Source organism: Electrophorus electricus, chromosome 22 (assembly GCF_013358815.1).
Source record: "Electrophorus electricus isolate fEleEle1 chromosome 22, fEleEle1.pri, whole genome shotgun sequence".
NCBI classification, from domain to species: Eukaryota; Metazoa; Chordata; class Actinopteri; order Gymnotiformes; family Gymnotidae; genus Electrophorus; species Electrophorus electricus.
Window position 1 is genome coordinate 3,242,268 of NC_049556.1, and position 26,348 is coordinate 3,268,615.

Consider the following 26,348-nt stretch of genomic DNA (forward strand, 5'->3'; position numbering starts at 1 on the left):
AGATAGATGCATTGCTTTTAATGCAGCTGTAACGTGTGTAGATGTACTCAGGCTGCAGTGTAGTAGTTACTGAAAGGAGGAGAGCAGAGGTTTGACGCCACACCCGCTCTGTTTACCTACCTCATCTGTTTTTGTTTTTTCCCCTTGGTAAACACCTAAGTAAACTCGTTTTATTAGAGATTAATAAGAGGAGCCTGCTGAAATGAAAAGGTAATGGAGCCTATTAGTTAACCAGTTCCGTAACGCGCGCATGGGTGGGCTGGGGTGGGCATCGGGTTTACGGACGACTCCCAATGCATCGCATTGGATGAATGAATGATCGGCTGGATGCTTTTTTTTAAATTTTTGTTCTGGCTGTGAAAGTTTTGGCAGGATGCTACAGCCGGCCTTGCCGTCGGCCACGAATTGAGATCACGTTATGTTTAGCTGGTTTTTGACTAAACGGAAGCGCTCATTAGCAGAAAGAAATGTGCTGAGAGTCGGTGATGGAAAAACTCAGATCAGAGTCAAAAGTGTTATTCTTTTAATCTTTATACATTCAGTAGCAAACGTACGTTCTGCTGTTGATGTTGCAAATGCCCCCTGACTGTCATAGAGAACATTTGAAGACCTTTTTATTAAGATGTATTAAGATTTCACTTGGCTGTAGACTGTATTTAAATCACACTCATGCAAAGTGTGTGTGACACAGGGAATGAATACCCTCTGGTTGTGTCAGTAGAGATACGTGGGCAATCAAAAAATGGGTGAGAATTCTGCTGTTATTTCCCAATGTCACACACACACACACACACACACACACACTTTGCATGAGTGCTCTCAATAATGAATAGCAGCGCAGATTATCTTAATGGACAATTAAATGACCAGTTGCAATACTCTGAGATGGAGATGGTCAATTAAGCAATTCGTCATACTCCCGTATGTGTGTGTGTGGGGGGGGGGGGTATGTGTGTGTGTGTGTGTGTGTGTGGGTGTGTGTTGGGGGGGTGTACTTGTGACTGGGAGTCTGGTGCTGTGGGGTGCGTGTGTGTGTGTTATTATAGATGCTCTGTAATGCACTGCTGTGCAGTGTGTGCACTACATGCTACATTATTTATTCTGTTCATTTGCTAAATCTCAATCAAATATCACCGTGTAGTGATTTTATTAGGAGGTACTGGTGTGATACTGTTATATCACTAACAAATTGACTGGGAGCGTTCAGTTCAGGTCAGTATCAATTCAAATCGGCATCGATTCAGATTTGTATTAAATTCAGATCAGTATTTTTGCAAATGTTTATTACAAATATCTTCTATTTATCGCAACTGCTCACCATACAGGTCTTTGGTGTGGTTACTATAAACTGTGCAGTGTACTGTAAGTAGTATAGTGTACTATGGTAGTATAGTGTACTATGGTAGTGCATTGTACTGTAAGCACTGCATTCTGTCGTCAGCTCCAGTCTGATGGAAGGCTAGTTTTTGTCGCTGCGGTAACACACACTTTCACACTACAGTGATGACACTCACTAAAAATGGGTCAATGATCATTTACAATATTGAGCTTCTCTTGCTGTTTTAGAGCTGTAAGCTATAACTGTCTCTCTTTCTCTGTGTCTCCATCTCTCGCTCGCTCTCGCTCTCGCTCTCGCTCTCTCTCTCTCTCTCTCTCTCTCTCTCAACCCCCCAGGTATCTGGTGTTTTACTGCCCCCTGGATGCCGTCTACTGTTGTGCCACCATGTTACCTGTCAGGCTAGTGCTGACAGGCATGAAGGAAGTGACACGCACCTGGAAGGTTCTGGGCGGAGTCACGCAGGCCAGCAGGAAGTACAAAGATGGCGTGTTTGTCATGATTGCAGTGGGCTGGGCTAAAGGTGCTAATAACAAACTGGTTCAGTAAACAGTAATGTAAACATGATATAAATACAGACCACGATCGCTGGTATTTTATACATCCTGTCTTTGCAGCTGGGTAACAAAAGAAAAGCACATACTGAAACACACAAAACACACACACACACACACACACAGAAACATTCATATACACACACAGAAGCTGTCACACTCACAATCATATCTTCATGATTGCATGTTGATTGCAGTAGCCAGTAGGAGTGATGTATATTCTAATCACATCTGTTACCCGAAATATTAGTGTTTTTTATATATATATATATATATATATATATATATATATATATATATATATATATAAAATTGTTTGTTACCTGAGATATTACAGTGATGTATATTATAATCACATCTGTTTCCTGAGATATTGCTGTGATGTATATTATAATCACCTCTGTTTCCTGAGTTATTACACTTGCATTTGATTATTATCTTAAAGATGAAGGCAACCATTGTGTTTATAATGTGGCATTTTGTCTTTTTTTAAGCCTAAGGTTGTTTTTCAGACTTTTTTCATTACAGCCTTTTATTAAAATCATTAAGCATTTCAGCCCTCTGTCACTCAATTAGAGATGAGAGGTTTGAAATATCACGGGGTTGAGGGGCACTCGATGGGTCGACCGGGGTATATTGTGAGTAGAAATGTGCGTCTGTGTGCTCCGAATGACAAACCGCCACACACACACACACCTTTGTAGTCAGGTGTGTAGTAGACGTAGTGCTGTGCTCAGTGTGTGTGTGGGGTGAGTTGCCAAAACTGTCAAATTCATTCTGTAACCTAAAACACTGATCATAACTCTTCTTATCCTTCAGTGTGAGGAACACCCTGCAGCTCCGTTTAGGACCTGTTCATTTATGTGGGTGTGATCGGTTGGGTTGACGGGTTCTGTTTGGATGGACGTGTTCTGTAATGTGTGTGTTCAGTGAGGTAGGCCTATTCAATTAGATGGGCTTGTTCAGTTAGGTTGGTGTGTTCATTTACATGAGGGATCACTCAAGGGATCAGTTAAATCAAGAGGTTTAGTACCAGAGCCGCTTAATGTGGATGCAGGGCCAACTCTGTGTAGTGGATTGGTGCGTGAGACCTTCCCATCTCTCACACCAATCCAGGTTCTCTCCGTGCCGCAGAAGTGACATTCCATGTTTCATGAGTCAGTTTCGCTAATGTCCATCTGAAACCATCTAACCCGAGGTTGCCACCCAAAGGGCGCTGCACCCGATCACCCCCCCCTTCACCTTGCGGGGGGTGAACCCACACGATGGCTCCGCATCACCTCCTCAGCCTGTGCCATGCCGGGTTTTGTGGAGAGCCCAGCCACCTGGTGACCACCTTCACACAGGCCTGGTTCCGGGAGCGGGTCTCTAATCCAGATCGGGTACTCTTAGTGCCCTTTTCACACCCAGGTCCACTTGCCCCGCAAGTTCGACACGTGTGAGGTGTAAAGTGACGCAATCGGTGTGCGGCTCGGATAGAGTTCTTGGGTGTAAACCAGCCCCTCCCCTAAAGGAGCTCAGAACCGGGCTTGGGTGCTTGGGTCCAGCGCCAGGCTAGTGGATATTTGAGTGGACGTTTTACAGGGACATAATGCAGATAGGTACATCACATTATACATACTTTAAATTTTTGCCTGCACCTATATTTCCGTACTTGGCCATAGGTGTGGGGTAGAGGTAGCAAAACAGAGCCAGAAACTCCCTGCGGTATTTTTGTGTGATATTTTTACTATCTATCTATCTATCTATCTATCTATCTATCTGTCTATCTGTCTATCTGTCTATCTGTCTGTCTCTCCCCCTCTCTCTCTCTCTCTCTCTCTCTCTCTCGCTGTCTCGTCCCAACTCATTTCTTTCTCTCATTGTCTTATTTTAGGACAAGTCAGAAGGTCCTTTTATTATGATAGGAAGCACATGCTGGAAGCAGGTCAGAGCTGTAATTGGCTGTCAGATTTTAAGGACAGCTGAGCGCGCACCTGGGGACCTTCAGACAGACATCAGGCTGGAATTCTTTTCACCGCAAAATAAGATGATAAAATGATCATCGCTAATGGCATCAGCAAACCAGGGGACCACCAATCACAGCGTTTAAATGTATCTTACTAAATCATGTTTCTCATGAAGGAACATTTTAAAACTCAACTACCTCTCTCTCTCGCTCTCTCTCTCTTTCCGTCTCTCTCTCTCTCTCTGTGTCTCTCTCTCTCTCTCTCTCTCTCTCTCTCTCTCTCTCTCTCTCTTTCTCTCCAGGTGCTGGTGGTGGTCTTATGAGTAACTTTGAGCAACTGGTTCGTGGCATTTGGAAGCCAGAGACCAACGAGTTGTTGAAGATGTCCTAGTAAGTTGGAACCTCCCCAGTTAGTTCCAGACCTCCCCCATTCTTCCGCAGTACACTGTGAACTGTACATGAGCAGAGGAAAAGATCAGTCGTGCGTAGTGTGCTCCGCCAGTTAAGGGCAGAAATGGAAGCCCCTAGAGGTGCGTCTGCTTCCTGCCTTCCTCGCTGTGGGCCCTGGGCCCTGCCTGCAGTAACACTGAGAAGCACTGATCTCAGATCAGCTCTTCTTGCATTAATGATGACAGCGCTAGTTTCAGATCAGCACTTCCTGCATTAATGCTGAGAGCACTGATCCCAGATCAGCTCTTCCTGCATTACTGCTGAGAGCGCTGATCCCAGATCAGCACTTCCTGCATTAATGATGACTTCAAACCCAGTTTGAAGCATTGACCGTGTCAAAGCTGAAGGGTGAGGACTTCTGCCTTAACCCATACATGTTACTTACCACGTTACCTGCAAGCACTGGAACTTGTTGTGCTTGTGAACGTTTCAAATGATTTAACGCTGAAACGACATGTTTACAACCCAATGAATGCAGCTTCGGCTTACCCCGCAAGCCTACCTGGCTGTTTACGCCCTGTCTGAGAGCCCTCCCTCTAGCCTCATGACCTTTGACCTTTGGCCTTTGTGTTTTGGCAGCCCGACCAAGGTGACCCTGCTGGGGGCGCTGCTGTTCTCCCTGCAGCAGTGTGGCTACCTGCCCCTGCAGACGGCCCAGCTGGTTCTCCTCTACACCGCCTTCATCGTCACCAACAAGGTGCGCTGGTTTGTCCCTCTGCAGCTTCCGTACACACACTCATCGCTCTACTGCAGCACTGTATGAGTAATACACGAATATCTATGAGTGGTATTCAGTATAGCAAAGAAATACAGGATGGCAGATAATTACATAAGCAAATAAATAAAGCTGATTATTAGATATCTTTTCGTTTCCTTCTGTCTTTGCATTATGTAGTTGCCCAACGTCCGTATATGTTACTGGAGTTGCTGTTTTCCGATCAGTTGCCATGTAGTTCCACTGTCTTCCTGAGTGCTTTCCCAAATCCCTCCCCACTGCCACGGCAGTGCCGACACGTTTACATTCCATTAAACGCCCTCTCCCTGCTGGCTGGCGGTGGGAACCGCGCCGAGCCACGGCCGGGCAGTCTGACGCGGGCGCGGACCGGAACGTGGTGGGTGTCCGGCGTCCTCCATCCCGCTAGGTCCCGCGTGATGTTCCCGCTGCCCCCGACGCCAATCCTGTTCTGCTGCGGCTGCCACGCGGCCCTGGTGTTGCCGCGTTCCTCTGCCTTTTACATCATTTTCATCTAATTGCATCACTCTGTTTCAAAGTCTGCAACGTCTGCTGCTCTTAACGAGGTATTACCTTGCCTCGCGCTCCCAGAAGGCTATTTTTAGTCTAGCGTCGGCCCCCTTTACCTGAGAAGACGCCCGCGGTCTCTGACCCCCCCCCCCACCTCCCTGAAGAGCGGAGACAGTTTCTCCAAATCTCATTCTCCTTTACTGACTTTTGTTCTCGTCCATGAAAACCGCTTGCTGTTAGCTTGCACAGGGACTGCAGACGGGTTCCATTTCCCTGTCTGGAAACGTGCACGTGCTGAGAGTTAAGAACATCGCAACTGTAGTAACGGTGTCATTCTATTACACTAGAGGTGTAAATGTACTAAAAAGGGCTTTTTTTTTCCTCTCTCTGCTGTATTGTCCCATAAATGCATAACTGTATTACACCTTCTCTTCATATTCTCAAATTACATTTACTTAGCTTCTTTATTTATGATTCTTAGTTTAAGTGGCGCATTTTCAACGACGCCTTGAAACAACTTAAATCGTGTAAATTTGGCAACACGGATTTTGTGTCATGCCAATAAAGCGCGTTTGAATAATGGGGGGGGGGGGGGGGGGGGAAACATGTTACACGTGAATATGCAGATATGTCCCTATCTTTACATCACTCTTTCAGTTTATTGGCTTTTTTTTCTTTTCCTGCGATTCCTTCTCTCTCTCTCTTTCCCTCCACCCCCCCCTTCTCTCTCTTTTCCAGGTGAGGATGATGCTGATGGGCTCCTCTTCCTCTCCATTCGCCCCCATAGAGTCGGCCTTTCACAAGCTCTTGTTCGCTCGACCCCTGACCTCTCCCACCCAGCCCCGGAGCCCCGCCCGTCCCCGGCTCGCAGACCCTGCCCACGTCTCCGAGGCAGCCGGCAAAGGCGCATCGGGCACGTCTAACGGCTCTCCGCTCCCCAGCGCTAGCGAAGCTGCCAAAGACCACCGAGGGTCGGAGAGTTCCAAGAAGACCAACTAGCGCCTGGTTTCTTTGCCCTTCCTCCGCGCAGGGTCGGGTCCTCCTCGTCACTTCAGCCTGTAGCGTGTGGTGATGAAGGGTCCCGGCACCTGGGTCTTCTTCGGCTGACTCTGTCATAATTGCATGGCCGAATCCTTAATGAAACCTTCAGGGAAAACGCTTTAATCATCCCGAATTCTTTTCTCAGAATGATTTTTTTTTTTTTTAATCTGTAAATTTGGTCTGGATCTGTACATATTTGCTATTTTGAAATGGTAACGATTTTACACAGACGATCCTGTAATTGCGATTTGTACTTTCTATTATTTATATTCAAAGAAACTCATTTACGAATGTAACGATTTAAAACGCTGTCTCGGACTTGGCTTTGTATCCTGCTTACAGTTCAGATGAAATGAAAACACTGTGAACGAAAAGTGCATTTATTCGTACGTCGCATGTCTGTTCGGCGAACTTCCAGGCGGCTTCCGACACATCCACAGGTTTCTCGCGTATCCAGGCGTCCGCAGGGACCCCGTTCTGGACCCCGTCCCGCTCGTGGTGGTCCGAGGTGAACTACAGCAGTAATACGGTCCTTCACCAACTCTAAGCTGGGTGGGATCGGGAGTGTTGTTGCTCCGTCGCAATCATGGAAAAAAGCGGCGAAGCAGCTCGGTGTTCCCAGGGGAGATGGTGAAACAGCTTAGTGTTGCCAGGGGAAACGGGAATTTGGAGGCGAGGTTCTTTTTTTTGGTTGTTGGGTGGGGGGAAGTTGTCCGCTAGACTGTAGTGAGCGTGTCAACAGTGAAGTCAGCTGCATAACAATTACATATTTCCCTCCCCCCCCCCCCCCTCTATCTCTCTCTCTCTCTCTCTCTCTCTCTCTCTCTCTGTGGAGTTGAACTATACGTTGTAGGGTGTATTTAGTGAGGGGCTCTATTCCCATATCACCTCTCTCTGTCCTCCCCATCCTCCCACCAACCTCAGGCACAGGGGCTCCGCCCACCTCAGGCGCAGGAGCGGCACAGGCTCCGCCCACCTCAGGCACAGGAGCGGCACAGGCTCCGCCCACCTACACGCAGTAGCACTGAGGGAAGGTTACTCGGCCTATGTTGCTGTCACACACATGGATCAATAAGTCTGTATTTAACAGAACCCAGAGACAGGGAGGACGTCTGGCACAGCACAGCGGGGATTCCGTCGTTGCCATTAGTGTGCCACGGCAATTACTCGAGTTTATTGATCTCAGGTACTTCTGTCAGGTTTTTTGCGCTCCGTGTGGACACTCCCTTCGGTGGGGCATGTATTAAAATTAACACATTACAAAAGATAATCATAGCGTATGGTTGCTAATAAGAAATAAACACAAAACGTAATCACATTTAGTCAAACAACACGCAGAAACAGCACGACTAGCGGAGCCTCTCATTTAATTACATCATCATGTTGCGAACACGCTGAGAGAGAGAGAGAGAGAGAGAGAGAGAGAGAGAGAGAGAGAGAGAAACTCAGTTTAATAGTTTTAATGGATCGACGTAAGAATCCTCTCTCACCAAAGCAATACACAGTGTGCAGTTTATATGATATGAAATGCAAATTAATGTAATAAAATATGAGGAAGAATAAATAAACAAATATTACAAATGTATGGAAAAGGAGTAATAATTTGATGCTGTACATAGTTTCACAGCGAACTGCAGCGCACACAACTCCTCAACTAGTTACTGGGATGTTCACAAGCTACATGGGTGTGTTAACAGTGACAGTTTGCAAATTTTGTGCATTACCAATTTTTTAAATGGTTTTATATATTTTAGAAGTTGGCTAACTTGGCTGTTGCAGATGTGTTTGTATTATACAGTTGGTGTGCTGAGTTTTGTGGTGTGTGTTTTGTAGTATGTATGTTGGTGGCTGGACTTGTGTAGTGTGTTGTGGATGGGGTTTTGTGTAGATTGTGTTATGGCTGGGATTGTGTTAGGTAGTGTATTGTCAGTGGAGTTGTGTTTAGTTTGATGTGGATGAGGTCATGTTGTGTAGTTTGTGTGCTGTGGAGGGGTTTGTGGTGTAATTTGTGCGTTCTGAACAGGGTTGTGTTATAGATGGTTGTTATGCAGTTTGTGTTGTGGGTGGGTGTGTGTTGTGTAGATTGGGTGCTGTGTACAGGCCTGTGTTGTGTATTTTCTGTATTGAGGGTGGTGGACGGGATTGTTTAGTGTAGTTTGCGTGTTGTAGATGTGTGTAGCTTGTGTGTTGCGGATGGGTTTGTGTTGTGGACGATTATTTAATGTAGCTTGTGTGTTGTGGATGGGTTTGTGCTGTGTTGTTTGTGTGTTGTGGACAGGGTTATTTAATGCAGTTTGTGTGTTGTGGATGGGTTTGTGCTGTGTAGTTTGTGTTGTGGACAGGGTTATTTAATGCAGTTTGTGTGTTGTGGATGGGTTTGTGCTGTGTAGTTTGTGTGTTGTGGACAGGATTATTTAATGCAGTTTGTGTGTTGTGTAGTTTGTGTGTTCTGGATGGGTTTGTGCTGTGTAGTTTGTGTGTTGTGGACAGGGTTATTTAATGCAGTTTGTGTGTTGTGGATGGGTTTGTGCTGTGTAGTTTGTGCTGTGTAGTTTGTGTGTTGTTTGTGCTGTGTAGTTTGTGTGTTGTTTGTGCTGTGTAGTTTGTGTGTTGTGGATGGGTTCGTGCTGTGTAGTTTGTGTGCTGTGGATGGGTTTGTGCTGTGTAGTTTGTGTGTTGTGGATGGGTTTGTGCTGTGTAGTTTGTGCTGTGTAGTTTGTGTGTTCTGGATGGGTTTGTGCTGTGTAGTTTGTGTGTTGTGGACAGGGTTATTTAATGCAGTTTGTGTGTTGTGTATGGGTTTGTGCTGTGTAGTTTGTGTGTTGTTTGTGCTGTGTAGTTTGTGTGTTGTTTGTGCTGTGTAGTTTGTGTGTTGTTTGTGCTGTGTAGTTTGTGTGTTGTGGATGGGTTTGTGCTGTGTAGTTTGTGTGTTGTGGATGGGTTTGTGTGTTGTGGATGGGTTTGTGTGTTGTGGATGGGTTTGTGCTGTGTAGTTTGTGTGTTGTGGATGGGTTTGTGTGTTGTGGATGGGTTTGTGCTGTGTAGTTTGTGTGTTGTGGATGGGTTTGTGTGTTGTGGATGGGTTTGTGCTGTGTAGTTTGTGTGTTGTGGATGGGTTTGTGTGTTGTGGATGGGTTTGTGCTGTGTAGTTTGTGTGTTGTGGATGGGTTTGTGTGTTGTGGATGGGTTTGTGCTGTGTAGTTTGTGCTGTGTAGTTTGTGTGTTGTGGATGGGTTTGTGTGTTGTGGATGGGTTTGTGTGTTGTGGATGGGTTTGTGCTGTGTAGTTTGTGCTGTGTAGTTTGTGTGTTGTGGATGGGTTTGTGCTGTGTAGTTTGTGTGTTGTGGATGGGTTTGTGTGTTGTGGATGGGTTTGTGTGTTGTGGATGGGTTTGTGTGTTGTGGATGGGTTTGTGCTGTGTAGTTTGTGTGTTGTGGATGGGTTTGTGCTGTGTAGTTTGTGTGTTGTGGATGGGTTTGTGTGTTGTGGATGGGTTTGTGTGTTGTGGATGGGTTTGTGTGTTGTGGATGGGTTTGTGCTGTGTAGTTTGTGCTGTGTAGTTTGTGTGTTGTGGATGGGTTTGTGCTGTGTAGTTTGTGCTGTGTAGTTTGTGGATGGGTTTGTGTGTTGTGGATGGGTTTGTGTGTTGTGGATGGGTTTGTGTGTTGTGGATGGGTTTGTGCTGTGTAGTTTGTGCTGTGTAGTTTGTGTGTTGTGGATGGGTTTGTGCTGTGTAGTTTGTGCTGTGTAGTTTGTGGATGGGTTTGTGTGTTGTGGATGGGTTTGTGCTGTGTAGTTTGTGCTGTGTAGTTTGTGGATGGGTTTGTGTGTTGTGGATGGGTTTGTGTGTTGTGGATGGGTTTGTGTGTTGTGGATGGGTTTGTGTGTTGTGGATGGGTTTGTGCTGTGTAGTTTGTGCTGTGTAGTTTGTTTGTTGTGGATGGGTTTGTGCTGTGTAGTTTGTGTGTTGTGGATGGGTTTGTGCTGTGTAGTTTGTGCTGTGTAGTTTGTGTGTTGTGGATGGGTTTGTGTGTTGTGGATGGGTTTGTGCTGTGTAGTTTGTGCTGTGTAGTTTGTGTGTTGTGGATGGGTTTGTGTGTTGTGGATGGGTTTGTGCTGTGTAGTTTGTGCTGTGTAGTTTGTGTGTTGTGGATGGGTTTGTGTGTTGTGGATGGGTTCGTGCTGTGTAGTTTGTGCTGTGTAGTTTGTGTGTTGTGGATGGGTTTGTGTGTTGTGGATGGGTTTGTGCTGTGTAGTTTGTGCTGTGTAGTTTGTGTGTTGTGGATGGGTTTGTGTGTTGTGGATGGGTTCGTGCTGTGTAGTTTGTGTGTTGTGGATGGGTTTGTGCTGTGTAGTTTGTGCTGTGTAGTTTGTGTGTTGTGGATGGGTTTGTGCTGTGTAGTTTGTGGATGGGTTTGTGTGTTGTGGATGGGTTCGTGCTGTGTAGTTTGTGTGTTGTGGATGGGTTTGTGCTGTGTAGTTTGTGCTGTGTAGTTTGTGTGCTGTGGATGGGTTTGTGCTGTGTAGTTTGTGCTGTGTAGTTTGTGGATGGGTTTGTGTGTTGTGGATGGGTTTGTGCTGTGTAGTTTGTGCTGTGTAGTTTGTGGATGGGTTTGTGTGTTGTGGATGGGTTTGTGCTGTGTAGTTTGTGCTGTGTAGTTTGTGGATGGGTTTGTGTGTTGTGGATGGGTTTGTGCTGTGTAGTTTGTGTGTTGTGGATGGGTTTGTGCTGTGTAGTTTGTGTGTTGTGGATGGGTTTGTGCTGTGTAGTTTGTGTTGTGTAGTTTGTGGATGGGTTTGTGTGTTGTGGATGGGTTTGTGTGTTGTGGATGGGTTTGTGCTGTGTAGTTTGTGTGTTGTGGATGGGTTTGTGTGTTGTGGATGGGTTCGTGCTGTGTAGTTTGTGTGTTGTGGATGGGTTTGTGCTGTGTAGTTCGTGCTGTGTAGTTTGTGTGTTGTGGATGGGTTTGTGCTGTGTAGTTTGTGTGTTGTGGATGGGTTTGTGCTGTGTAGTTTGTGGATGGGTTTGTGTGTTGTGGATGGGTTTGTGTGTTGTGGATGGGTTTGTGCTGTGTAGTTTGTGCTGTGTAGTTTGTGTGTTGTGGATGGGTTTGTGTGTTGTGGATGGGTTTGTGTGTTGTGGATGGGTTTGTGCTGTGTAGTTTGTGTGTTGTGGATGGGTTTGTGTGTTGTGGATGGGTTTGTGTGTTGTGGACAGGGTCGTGTTTTGTCAGACGCCCTGAGTTCCATTCCCTGCTCTTTGTGACATCGGCACACTCACTCACTCCATCAGGACAAGAACAGTTTCCTGGAGCCGTGTCTGTATGTCAGAGAGCTGGGCGTGTACCATGATGTGCTGTCCACTAGGGGGTGTGGGGTCCCTCTGGAGCAATCTGATCTGCAGGGCAGCTGACTGTCTCCCCCCTTCTCCCAGAGGAATGGTAGGTGCCTAAGCACACAGAGTGGCACGTCCTGAACAACAGCAGAGTCCATCAAAACTGACACAAAGAGCATGCAGCATGCAACCGTGCACACACACACACACACACACACACATATACACACACACACACACCCACACACACACACACACACACACACACACACACACACACACACACACACACACATATATACACACACACACACATATATACACACACACACATATACACACACACACACATATATACACACACACACACATATATACACACACACACACATATACACACACACACACACACATATACACACACACACCCACACACATATATACACACACACACACACACATATATACACACACACACATATATACACACACACACACACACATATATACACACACACACATATATACACACACACACACACACACACACACACACACACACACACACACACACACACACACACACACATACATACATACATACATACATACACACACACACACACACACACACACACACATACTTACATACATACACACATACATACACACACACACACACACACACACATACATACATACATACATACATACATACATACACACACACACACACACACACACACACACACACACACATACATACACAGACACACACACACACACACACACACTGTCCTGAAACACACCCCAGGTCTCTATTCTTTGTTTTCTGTACAGGGGAAGAAGAGGTAGACAGGATGTGGGGTTAAAGCGCCAGGTTCTTCCTCCCAGTGACTGAAAGAGTAGAAGATTGTGAGCTCCGAGATGCTGAAGGGACAGGTTGTGTGTTATGTGCTGCAGCGAGACAATTACCCCTCGCCAAGATCCAAGCACTGCTTTTCTGTGCTCTCAATGACCTTACACTTGGTGTTTGAGTGAGTTTGTTTAAGTGTGTGTGTGTGTGTGTGAGAGAGAAGGCTCTTAAAGCACTGCAGAGTGAAACTGGTGAGCACAAAGGAAACATCAACTAACTCAGCCATGAAACAGACAGAGAGAGAGAGACAAAAAGAAAAAGACAGAGAGAGACTGAGAGAAAGAGGAAGGGGGGTTTCATTTTCTCGAGTGCTTCCGTATACTCTCGAGTTGCCAAGGTATGGAAGAGACTGCGACTGACCTCCGCCAGCTCTTTGTAGAGACTTTACTTTTGGTCCTGCTTGGTTCAGCGACCTCGCGCGCGCACGCATACACACTGAGCTCGGTGTAAGACGAATGCACCTGAAATGACCCCCTTCTACTTTTATATTTCTTTTCCGCGTGAATGTTTATTTGTTTGTTTTGTTTCGCTCGGCCGCGCTGTGCGGCGTTTAAAGTCGAGAGGGAAGGTGAGGAGGGTGTTTGGTGAACTCCGCGCTTCGGCTTACGGTGAGCTCTTACCACCGGGGACGCCGTGGACAGACCAGGAGGGTTAGAAGCAAGAGCCTTTACAGACGCATGCTGCGCCTGCGTCTCACACCCTGTACGCGCACACAAAAGCCCAGCTCTTCGTCTTAGTATTTTAAAAGGCAAACACATACTGAAGGAAGCATTTGACATGGTTTAGTAAGGTTAATTAATATACACTGACATACCCTGCACACACATACTGCACTCTGGGACACCCCTGGCACACGTGGTAAAGAGGTAAAGAGCTGTTGGAATGTTTTCTGTTTGTCTTTCACTAAAAATATAAAAGAAATCAAATTATTAAAAACAAACAAACAAAACAAAAATCCTTCCAAGGTGCCGCTCACTTGACCGTTATTACAACGCAGAGTTTACGCCATGCCTGGTGCGTTTGGGCGGAGCCCGTACAGAGAGATCTGAGATGTTTCCTCCGCACGCCACCTCGCCAGAATTTTCAGAGGTGTTTGTTCGTCGTCCCCCCGCCGTCGGCCAGGAGATGGGCGGTCACGACAGAAGCTGGGTCCCGTGGTCACTGAACCATTTCCTGGGAGAATTCAGAGGTTTCTTCACACCGCTGTCCTGACGGAGACGGCTTCTGATCCAAAATCTCCCAGGCTTGGATGGAGTTCGCGTACCCCGTCAAGATTCCAGAGGTATATGTAAAACAACACATCCTGGAGAAGCCCTGGCAGGAGCCCACATCTCACACTGGGAATTATGTTCTTACCTCCGTGATCTTGAGGGTCTTACTGCTGCGATCAACCCGCAAATCCATAAATCCTGGTGGAGGTGGTACGTGTGGGTGTGACACATACAGGTGTTGGCGGTTTTGTGCCCATCGCTGCAGGTTAGAATGAACACATCATCGGCTCCAGAATGCATTCTGGCTTCCGCGGCAGGCAGCGTGTCAGTGTGTTAGGACTGCTCCCGCTCCTGTTCAAAACGGTGCATTCTGGGAGCCTGGTGCAGTGTCATTGTCGTAACGATACTGTATGACAGATTACGGCGGTGATATGCACACTTGCTGTCTCACAGCATTCGGATTTCATTTCTCCTATAGATATGGGGAAAAAAGAGATTGTATGATAGATTTTAAGTGATTGTTTTAGTGGTAGAAAAAAAAAAACCTGGTCTAGACTACAGTGGCGACTGAATGGGTGAGTGAATAAATAACGGTTTACATAAATAAACCCACTTCTGAACAACTGCAGTTCTATATATATATATACGATCTATACATGATCTATATACAAACAAACAAACACATACAACCTCACCCTAAAGGCAGAGAGCTAAGGCACAGTCCAACACAAATCAAGACTGAATAATAATAATAATAGTGTGCAGAGAACACAGTGATTGGAATCTCAGGATAGCAAGCATGGAGCAGTTGAGTGGAACAGGATGAGACTTGGCGTCGTCCCGGAGTGATGACATCAGCACAGAGACACGGGAAGTGGGAATAAACGGACCAGAGTTCATCGGAAACTTGGATTTTGAGTGTCTGCCATCAGCAGATTTGGGGTGGCTGGTATTTCATACATTATTTTAGATGTTCTGTTGGTTGCGTAGTGTTCGGCAATGCTCCATGCGTAACGGCGCCTTGACTGGATTGGTTGGTCAAAACAGCTCATTTGATTGTTTTTACAAATAAAATAATTTATTACAAATAAAATCATTCAGTCGAATGTGTATTTATGCCCAGATAGTTGCTGTGTGTAGCCCATCTCTGTAATTTGGAGTGGGGAGACATTGATTTTTTTCTTGGACAATTCAGAACTGCGTGTGAAAAGAATTGTGCATGAATAAATCCATGCTGTAGGAAACTGAAGAGAAGTTGCGTCCACTGATGTCTGGAGACTGATGTCTGTTTATGCTGGCCACATAAACGCAGATTTGGATCAAACTGGGTTTGAATACAACCGGCTGGGTTTTTTTTTGGGGGGGGGGGAGGTTAAACACACCCACAGTTGTCCCCCTCCCCCACGGCAACCAAGGGCGTGTCCTCTTATGTCCATGGAAATGGATTGAAAGCAGGGAAAACCAGCTTAACTAAACGAGTGCTGATGTTATACCAGCAAATTGCACAGATCCAGAGGCCCAGGTTTGTGGACCCAAACCCAGCTGAGTGGTCACTGCTTTGTTTCGTGTGATCGAATGATCCAACACGCACTCTCAACACGCACTCACCTCCTCCTCGCTGTGTGCTGGACAGAACTCACAGTCACCTCCTCCTCACTGTGTGCTGGACAGAACACGCACTCGCCTCCTCCTCGCTGTGTGCTGGAGACGACACGCACTCACCTCCTCCTCGCTGTGTGCTGGACAGAACACGCACTCACCTCCTCCTCGCTGTGTGCTGGACAGAACACGCACTCACCTCCTCGCTGTGTGCTGGACAGAACACGCACTCACCTCCTCCTCGCTGTGTGCTGGACAGAACACGCACTCACCTCCTCCTCGCTGTGTGCTGGACAGAACACGCACTCACCTCCTCCTCGCTGTGTGCTGGACAGAACACGCACTCACCTCCTCCTCGCTGTGTGCTGGAGACAACACGCACTCGCCTCCTCCTCGCTGTGTGCTGGACAGAACACACACTCGCCTCCTCCTCGCTGTGTGCTGGAGACGACACGCACTCGCCTCCTCCTCGCTGTGTGCTGGAGACGACACGCACTCACCTCCTCCTCGCTGTGTGCTGGACAGAACACGCACTCACCTCCTCCTCGCTGTGTGCTGGACAGAACACGCACTCACCTCCTCCTCGCTGTGTGCTGGACAGAACACGCACTCACCTCCTCCTCGCTGTGTGCTGGACAGAACACGCACTCACCTCCTCCTCGCTGTGTGCTGGACAGAACACGCACTCACCTCCTCCTCGCTGTGTGCTGGACAGAACACGCACTCACCTCCTCCTCGCTGTGTGCTGGACAGAACACGCACTCACCTCCTCCTCGCTGTGTGCTGGACAGAACACGCACTCACCTCCTCCTCGCTGTGTGCTGGACAGAACACGCACTCACCTCCTCCTCGCTGTGTGCTGGACAGAACACGCACTCACCTCCTCCTCGCTGTGTGCTGGACAGAACACGCACTCACCTCCTCCTCGCTGTGTGCTGGACAGAACACGCACTCACCTCCTCCTCGCTGTGTGCTGGACAGAACACGCACTCACCTCCTCCTCGCTGTGTGCTGGACAGAACACGCACTCACCTCCTCCTCGCTGTGTGCTGGACAGAACACGCACTCACCTCCTCCTCGCTGTGTGCTGGACAGAACACGCACTCACCTCCTCCTCGCTGTGTGCTGGACAGAACACGCACTCACCTCCTCCTCGCTGTGTGCTGGACAGAACACGCACTCACCTCCTCCTCGCTGTGTGCTGGACAGAACACGCACTCACCTCCTCCTCGCTGTGTGCTGGACAGAACACGCACTCACCTCCTCCTCGCTGTGTGCTGGACAGAACACGCACTCACCTCCTCCTCGCTGTGTGCTGGAGACGACACGCACTCACCTCCTCCTCGCTGTGTGCTGGAGACGACACGCACTCACCTCCTCCTCGCTGTGTGCTGGAGACGACACGCACTCACCTCCTCCTCGCTGTGTGCTGGAGACGACACGCACTCACCTCCTCCTCGCTGTGTGCTGGAGACGACACGCACTCACCTCCTCCTCGCTGTGTGCTGGAGACGACACGCACTCACCTCCTCCTCGCTGTGTGCTGGAGACGACACGCACTCACCTCCTCCTCGCTGTGTGCTGGAGACGACACGCACTCACCTCCTCCTCGCTGTGTGCTGGAGACGACACGCACTCACCTCCTCCTCGCTGTGTGCTGGACAGAACACACGCACTCACCTCCTCCTCGCTGTGTGCTGGACAGAACACGCACTCACCTCCTCCTCGCTGTGTGCTGGAGACAACACGCACTCACCTCCTCCTCGCTGTGTGCTGGACAGAACACGCACTCGCCTCCTCCTCGCTGTGTGCTGGAGACGACACGCACTCGCCTCCTCCTCGCTGTGTGCTGGAGACGACACGCACTCACCTCCTCCTCGCTGTGTGCTGGACAGAACACGCACTCACCTCCTCCTCGCTGTGTGCTGGACAGAACACGCACTCACCTCCTCTTCGCTGTGTGCTGGAGACAACACGCACTCACCTCCTCCTCGCTGTGTGATGGACAGAACACGCACTCGCCTCCTCCTCGCTGTGTGCTGGAGACGACACGCACTCACCTCCTCCTCGCTGTGTGCTGGACAGAACACGCACTCGCCTCCTCCTCGCTGTGTGCTGGAGACGACACGCACTCACCTCCTCCTCTCTGTGTGCTGGAGACGACACGCACTCACCTCCTCCTCGCTGTGTGCTGGAGACGACACGCACTCACCTCCTCCTCGCTGTGTGCTGGAGACGACACGCACTCACCTCCTCCTCGCTGTGTGCTGGAGACGACACGCACTCACCTCCTCCTCGCTGTGTGCTGGAGACGACACGCACTCACCTCCTCCTCGCTGTGTGCTGGAGACGACACGCACTCACCTCCTCCTCGCTGTGTGCTGGAGACGACACGCACTCACCTCCTCCTCGCTGTGTGCTGGAGACGACACGCACTCACCTCCTCCTCGCAGTGTGCTGGAGACGACACGCACTCACCTCCTCCTCGCAGTGTGCTGGAGACGACACGCACTCACCTCCTCGCTGTGTGCTGGAGACAACACGCACTCACCTCCTTCTACAGTTTCATCACAGCACTATTTGTGGGAACCTCTTTAATTACCCTAAATATCAGACATTACAGCATTAAGAGACCACTCTAATCTTTTCTTAAATCGGCATCTCCACATGTACAGCAGCCATTCCATTCAAGTGTTTGTTGAATTCCTTCACAGACACCCCTCATTCTACTTAATGAGATGCTGAACAGGTGATCACCTTAACAAAATCCTATTCTAATGAGCAACAGTTTAAAAACCTCTGCTGCTTTCATCACTATTATCCTGTTATAGCACCAGCTGGATGGGAAAAGCAGTACTAGGACTACCCAAAAAGTAAGCGTAGTCAAAATACAGCTACAGACCATGCCAAAAGAGTTGAAAAGAAAGGTTCTTAATGAAGAAAAGAAGGGTTCAAACGTAGCTTTACTGGCAGAGGGATACGGTGAGCGTCAGGTTGCTTCTATCTTGAAAATTTCAAAAACTACCGTTCATAAGAACAAGGTCAAGCAGCAAACACACGGGACAACAGCAGCTACAGACTGGCAGAGGTCTAAAACGACTCTACCGACCGTGATGATCGCCACCTCATTCGAATGTCACTTAACAACCGTAAGATGACGTCAAGTAACCTACAAAAAGAACGGCATGCAGCAGCTGAGGTGAACTGCAAAGCGAGGACGGTTTGAAACAGGCTTCTGGAGGCAGGGCTGAAGTCGTGCAAAGCTGGAAAAAAGCCCTTCATCAATGAGAAGCAAAGAAGAGCCAGATTGATGTTTACGAAAGACCATAAGGATTAGACCGTAGAGGACTGGAGTAAGGTCATCTTCTCTGATAAGTGCAATTTTCGGCTTTGTCCAACACCTGGTCGTGTAATGGTTAGACAGACCTGGAGAGGCCTACGCACCCACTGTGACATTTGGTGCAGGATCAGTGATGATCTGGGGGTGTTTCAGCAAGGCTGGAATCAGGCAGATTTGTCTTTGTGAAGGACACATGAATCAAGCCACTTACAAAACTGTGCTGGAAGAAAACTTGCTTCCTTCTTCACTGACAATGTTCCCCAACTCTGATGATTGTGTTTTTCAACAGGACAATGCTCCATGTCACACAGCCAGGTCATTCAAAGTGTGGATGAGGGACCACCAGATCAAGACCCTATCATGGCCAGCCCAATCTCCAGACCTGAACCCCACTGAAAACCTCTGGAATGTGATCAAGAGGAAGATGGATGGTCACAAGCCATCAAACAAAGCCGAGCTCCTGGAAATTCTGTGCCGGGAGTGGCATAAAGTTACCCAACAGCAATGTGAAAGCATGCCAAGACGCATAAAATGTGTGATTAAAAATCAGAGTTATTCCTTGTAGTATTAACATACAAACACAATGGCACTCACACGTATGTGGAACATGAAACGGTTAACATGAACATGAAACGGTTAACATTAAACAGACACGATAAACAAGAATACATCTTACATTAATACGTTACATTAACACATTACATCAACAATAACAGTGACGAGAGTTTAAATACACAGAAGACTAACACAATACAGGTGTGTGCAGGTGTGGCTACTAACGTGACCCTCCCTCTGCACGTGGCAGTCTAAACCACGTGACGCGTGGGAGGTGAGCATTCCGTGACACCAAAGGTGACCACTTAATAGTTTCTAAACACTCATGTATAAATAATATAATGCAAAATGTAAATAGGAATTTGTGTCAATTAGATTTGGATCATTAAAACTTCAAGGGCAGCCAATAATTGTGAGGCATATTTCTAAAGCAATAAAAGTTGTTCATAAGCATATTAATGAATCTTTCCTGACTCTTTTAGAAACGTTCTTCAGGTGTGAGTGCAAAACATTAAAAGTAATTCCACTTCATCGCCATTGTCACCGACGTCACCATCCGCTCAGCGCGTTCACTGAGACGGAGAGAGCCCCTACTGGACAAGCCGTGTTTCATCGGAGCACTTAAACTTGTTACAACTGCAGAAGTTTTAGAGCGAGATGAACCAAAGCAAACTGTTGAAAAAAAGGCTCAGACCTATGCGGCCTTGAAGAAATACAAAAAAAACAAAACATATAAATTATTTTGAAAAAATAAATCTCACCAACACACAAAAAAGGCTAAATACACAAGGACTAACAGGCCAGAGCGGCGGCCATTCATAGGGAAACATAAAAGTTTGTCTTCATTCCAGCACCCTGTTCTTTAACTGTCCAAAAATAGGCTCCTGTGGTCTTGTAGCTAGTCACAAAGTGAACAATGGTCCACATGACTGTGGGAAACTTCCGCCCCCTTGCAGTAAGCTAACCAGAAGAACTAAAAACCAGGCAGGCAACAGAAACCCAGAGACCCTCGCAGCAGACTGACCTACACCAGGAAATAACCCTGCCATCCCCAGTATCACGCTACACGCACACTATGCTTAAGCCTGGTGAAGCGCTGTGTGCATGTCCGCTACAGACATCATAAAAAGGTCTGATAGGGTCACAGCACTCCTGATGGAGAAGAAAGCTCATCGCGGTGGGGCCGTCATGTTTTCAGGCCACGCAGAGGCAGGAAAAAGACCTCACCGCCTGCCGCAACACGGGACAGACGCCTGGAGAGCATGGTGCGCCAGCTGAGAGCCCATCGTTTGACCTTTGTTCGACCTTTAGGCTGGTCAGCATCTTTTGTCGTCCAGCCCGCCATCCAGTGACCCCTCCCAGCCACTCAAAGATCAGCCAGACCAGTTAAAGATCTCACCGCTGGAACTGGGAGGAAAAGTGCAGGAACTCCAGCGGGACAGAGAGCCACCTGCTCTAAGCCTCGCCCCAAGCCTCGCCCCCCCCAGATCTAAGCCCCGCCCCAGTCATGCCCCTGCCTGTTCTGAGCTAGATGAAAAAACACACGCTCACAATTTGGTAAGACATTACTTAAGGGCACTGTTTACAAAGCTACAAGACACCTACGCAGGCCCTTCATGACAGCTCAGTTAAACACATATAAACATTTATGAATGCTTATGTGTAAGCCACTTCTGTCAACTTTGATGTTTTTTTGTTTGACATTACGATGAGTCGTGACGCTCCGTGGGGTGAACTGACATAACGTGCTATGACATCTGACTGTGCAGCTTGGCACTTTTTTTTTGCTACGTCAGAGTGACAGCGTTGAATGTTTAACGCAGCTGGCCAGGAGCTCAATGAAGCCTGGGGTGCTTAAATAGGATGTCTGGCTGCTGTGTGGGGAATTTACAGTAGTGGCAGCATATGAAATGTACACCATGTTTTGAGAATTAAACACTTGTAAATGGGAAAAAACACAAAACATGAATTACTTTGTTAAGAACTCAGCATCAAACTACCTATTAGTTTAGGTTACTTACAGGGCTTACAGACTAACTTCTAGATCATATCTTTTTTTTTTTTTTTTTACAGGTTTTACAGGTATATCATATTTTGAATGTATTTGTATTTACATTTTTTCCCCCTTCTGTACCACATTTGAAGCCCTTATTTATGTCTGTATGGAACACTACGGGGATTAAGTCATTTCTCGTTTGGGCACAAAAGTAAAAACACTGAGTTCACAAATAAGACACAAGACGACGACATTCTAGTTTACCAGGAAGCGTGCTGTAAATCAGACACTGTCACTCCCCATCCTGCAAACCTGCTCTGTTAAGCACCTTAACATTAAAAGAGCTGGAGATTCAGCTGGAGCCATTATTGGGTATAAATCTGTTAGAATTCATAACCCCTCGGAAACTGGAAAAATCACTTATTGGATTTTGAATTAAGAAAAAAAGATAAACAATTCAAAAGCTATATTCTTTGTCCAATCTCCATCCCTCCCAGTGAACCCCCTTATTATAATGAAGCCATTGTGCCCAGTGTCACGGAACGCTCGCCTCCCGCGAGTCACGGGGTTTGGCCCGCCACGTGACTTGTGAGGATATTTGTTTGTAGCCACACCTGCACACACCTACACCTTGTCTGTGTATTTAAACCCATGTCAATTTGTGCAGTGCGTTGGTCATTGTTAGTGTAGCGTGTTGTTTGTAACTATGTATTGAGTCTTGACTATGTTTATTTAATATCGTGTTAATTGTTTGTTTAATATCGTGTTAATTAGTGTTTAGTGTGCTCATGTTCATTGTTTGTGTTTACACGAGTGCCACATTTGTCCTTTATGTTGTGTATGAATAAATGTTCGTCCATGTCGAGGAAGTCTGTGTGTCCTGCTCCATGCCCACTTCGGCGCTCGGGCTACCACATTACACCCAGTCTCGCTGATCTTCAACTCAGAACAAGGTACCGATCACTTATTTGGACACCATTACCCAAGAAATATTATGTCTTCTGATATAATTCTGACACACAGGTAAACAGGAATGCAGCTCTGTCAAATTCTTGAGTCTGTACAATGGTAGGTTATGAGAGGACTCTTTAGGGAGAGGCACCTTTCACTCACCTCTGGGCAATAGCACGGTCGACTATATACCAGATTGAAATCCTTTCTTTCTCTGCACATTCACTGTTAACCACTAACCCCTCTGTCTGTTAAAAAGACAGTTGTACACACACAGCCCAGAAAGCTGTGTGTCGTCAGGGAATTATACAGATATAATTATATACAAGTTCCAGAAAACAGCCAGCGCTCAAGAAAAAGTTTTATACAACTTTCTTTGGACATCACATAATCTTACAGTAATGAAGGTGCCAATCTTGCAGTTAAGAATGAATCATATTTTTCTACAACCTCTCAAATATGTAAACAAAAACAGGATACAAACGAAAAAAAAGAAAAATGATAATTGGTTTGAGACGGAGTGTTAAAAAATTAAGACAGTGCTAAGAAAGTTATCAAATCAAAAACACAAAAACACAAATAAGGCAGATTTGCGCCTCCAGTACTGTCAAACGCTTAAACTCTATAAACACACTCAGAATTAAAAATGCACAATACACACAAGCATAACTGACATTGCGTAAGAACCCCATAAATACAGATCATTTTTGGGAACACTAGAACACTTAACGAATCTAAATCAGAAGATTTGGCCATTAAAGGCACTGACATATGGATTACTCATTTTAAATCAGTCTATCAATAACCCACCAACAGAACACCCGAACAAAAGCACATAACTGAAAAATGGAACACATTAGACTAACAATAAAAGGCTTCCACAATCACTATTACTTAACAGGAACTTGAAAATAAAATATCTACCTTGAAACCTCAGAAAGCATGTGGGCCTGATGACATCTTAAATGATTAAGTACAGAAGTTTAAAAAAATGCAATTGGTCATTCTCAAACTATTCAACTTGATTCTGAGTGTGAGTTACTTCCCTGACGGTCATGGTCTTGTAACAGTGATTAAAAAAAGATCAAATTCAACCTTTATAACTACCGAGGCATCTGTGTGAACAGTAATATTGGGAAGGTGTTCTGTAGCATTATTAATTCAAGACTTCTACACTTCATTATGAGTCTTGATTCCTAACAAATCAGTGCATCATCAGATCATATTTATACCCTATACATCCTAACTGACTTATATGTAAACCAGAACAAAATCAAAATATCTGCCTGTTTCACAAACTTCAAAAAAGCTTTTGACACAGTTTGGCACAATTGTTTATTCTATAAATTACTGGAAAGTGTTGTAGGGGGTAAAGCATATGACTATTAAATCCATCTACACAAACAATAGGTGCGGTATAAGAACAATAGGACCATGTTCTTAGCTCAGGAATGCGGAGTGAGTCAAGGCTGCAGCTTAAGTCCAACATAAATCACAAATGTGAGCAGTGGAATACACATCCAGCTGAAATTACGCTCTGCATGTGCCCAAGGATACAACAAATAATGCCCGGAGATCTGAATTAGCTATTAATCTAAATTCAAAAACGGGTTATTAAATTGACTGCATTAAAAAAACAACAACAACGGTGTCTCCCCGCTCCTATTAATCCACTCCTGTGAGGGAGCTTTGTGTTGCAGAGCTCCTCGATTAGGGGCCACTCTGTCTGACCCGCTCTGTCGCGGTTCCCCGCCGCTGGCGTCGAGGGTTCCCATGGCAACGAACGCCATGTGCTCCTTTGTTTTGTTTTCGTCCATTACCCCCCCCCCCCCCCTCGTCTCGTCTTGTTTTTCCTCCGCACCTTAATAGTTTCCGGTGTTTCTCGTTTCGGTGTAATTCCAGGTGTCTGCGTTGCCTTGTCTTGTTTGTTTGTGCAATCATCTGTGTTCGGTAGCGCTCGCTGTTTCTAACTACCTTCGTGCATTTTTTATTTTAGTTTTTTGCGCTCTCTCTCTCTCTCTCTCTCTCTCTCTCTCTCTCTCTCTCCCATTTGCTACTTTGTTCCTGTTCCGCCCCAGTGTTGTCGGGGTTACGTTTCCTCTCCTGGACCTTTGAACCTGCCGCGGCCGACGCACGGCGGGGTTTCCCGATCCCCGAGGTCCCGGGAACTGGGTCACGCTCGCCCGTAGCGAACCAGTCATCGCCCTGCCTCTGCTTGGAGAAGACCGTTGGCCGAGGGGGCCACCCGGGGGTCTCTCTAAGGCTCTACGTTCTAGCCTTGTTCCTGTGTCCCATTTCCTGCACTCCAGAAGGTGCCTCCATTGTGCCCTTTCCCCTGGAGGGAACGGTCTCTTCTGCACCTTGCCAGCAGGGGGTGCTTGCCCATGGCCACACCTTGCTTCCTTATACTAGTAATTGAAACTTATTAGAAAACAACCTTGCTTCATTATACTTTTAGATATAACTGTTATTTAAAAACCACTTGCATCATTACACTATTAAAATGACCCCTGTTATTAAAAAATCCTCATTACATGTAAAATGCTCCTACTCTGAGTTGTGTTATCTGTTTATTTCATTGTTTGTACTTTTGGCTTGTAGAGCTTTGGGTCTAAGAAAGAGCATTATGAATAGAATTTCTTATTCATTCCTTTCAGTGAGAAGAACGGAGCAGAGAAAAGACTCCCCTCACACAGTTGGTCCTCACTGGGACCATTAACAAACACTAACACTGTTGCACATCAGCACCAGCACCAGAGAGAGAGAGACAGAGGATGATTTTGGAAAGTGCCTCTGTCTCTGTGGAGAGGGACCATTATAATTCCAGTGACCCCAGCTGACTCAAGCCCAGTCTTCCACAGTGTCCAGTGCCCAGAGCTTGCAGAACACTATGATTAACTCTTTTCAAATCTTTTTCTTCTCTCTCTCTCTCTCTCTCTCTCTCTCTCTCTCTCTCTCTCTCTCTCTCTCTCGCTCCATCTCATCCTCTCCTCAGGACCTTTCCATCTCCCCGGATTCTTGTGTCCTCTCGATCGTCCCCTCCAATCCTTCAGTCTCACTCTTTCCTCCTCTCTCTCACTCTTTCGCTCTCTCTCTCTTCATCTTTCCTTGTTTCTCTCTCTCTATCTTCCTCTCTCTCGCTTTCTCTTTAGCATTCCTTTTTTTTCTCCACACACTGCTGGTTGTCTTCCAGTTTCCTCCCCTCCCCCCCCCCTCTCTCCCTTTCTGTCTTTCTCCCTATTTTTCTTCTTTAGAACATCATGTCGTGCCACTGTATTGTTACACCCAGTGGTCTGGGAGCAGGTGTCAGAGAAGCAGACTGTGGGAGCAGAGACATTCATCTCTAAACCCACCCACATCCCCCCCGCAAACACACCCAGCAGTCTCTCTCTCTCTCTCTCTCTCTCTCTCTCTCTCTCTCTCTCTCTCTCTCTCCCCCCTTCTCCTTCTGGTCAGGGTGAGAGGGTTGCTTTTCCTTTCTCCACTACCCCCCACCCCCCAAAAAAACACGGGGATGTTGCTCTAAGCGTCTGGCCCATTCTGTCCATCCTGCTCCCTTTCATTTCCGAATCCCTCAGTGGCACTGCTGATTGTGACATGTCCTGTCTGATTGTGACGAGTCCTGTCTGATTGTGACGAGTCCTGTCTGATTGTGACGAGTCCTGTCTGAATGTGGCGAGTCCTGTCTGATTGCAATGGGTCCTGTCTGATTGTGACGAGTCCTGTCTGAATGCGGCGAGTCCTGTCTGATTGTGACGAGTCCTGTCTGATTGCGATGGGTCCTGTCTGATTGTGACGAGTCCTCTCTGATTGTGACGAGTCCTGTCTGAATGTGGCGAGTCCTGTCTGAATGTGGCGAGTCCTGTCTGATTG

At 46.9% G+C, this 26,348-nt stretch overlaps 1 protein-coding gene and 1 pseudogene across 2 annotated transcripts in view; both read left to right on the forward strand.

Moving 5' to 3' along the window:
• Window positions 1-7,205, forward strand: part of tmem38b (transmembrane protein 38B) — a 20,959-nt gene extending 13,754 nt beyond the window's left edge. For both annotated transcript variants that reach the window (XM_035521451.1, XM_027023257.2), the window contains exons 3-6: window positions 1,675-1,859; window positions 4,141-4,228; window positions 4,868-4,985; window positions 6,270-7,205. In XM_035521451.1, coding sequence (XP_035377344.1) covers window positions 1,675-1,859; window positions 4,141-4,228; window positions 4,868-4,985; window positions 6,270-6,530 — 652 coding nt within the window. In that variant the 3' untranslated portion in view covers window positions 6,531-7,205. The remainder of the gene's footprint in view (window positions 1-1,674; window positions 1,860-4,140; window positions 4,229-4,867; window positions 4,986-6,269) is intronic.
• LOC118240651 overlaps window positions 1-26,348 on the forward strand; it is a 659,061-nt pseudogene that overhangs the window by 185,280 nt on the left and 447,433 nt on the right.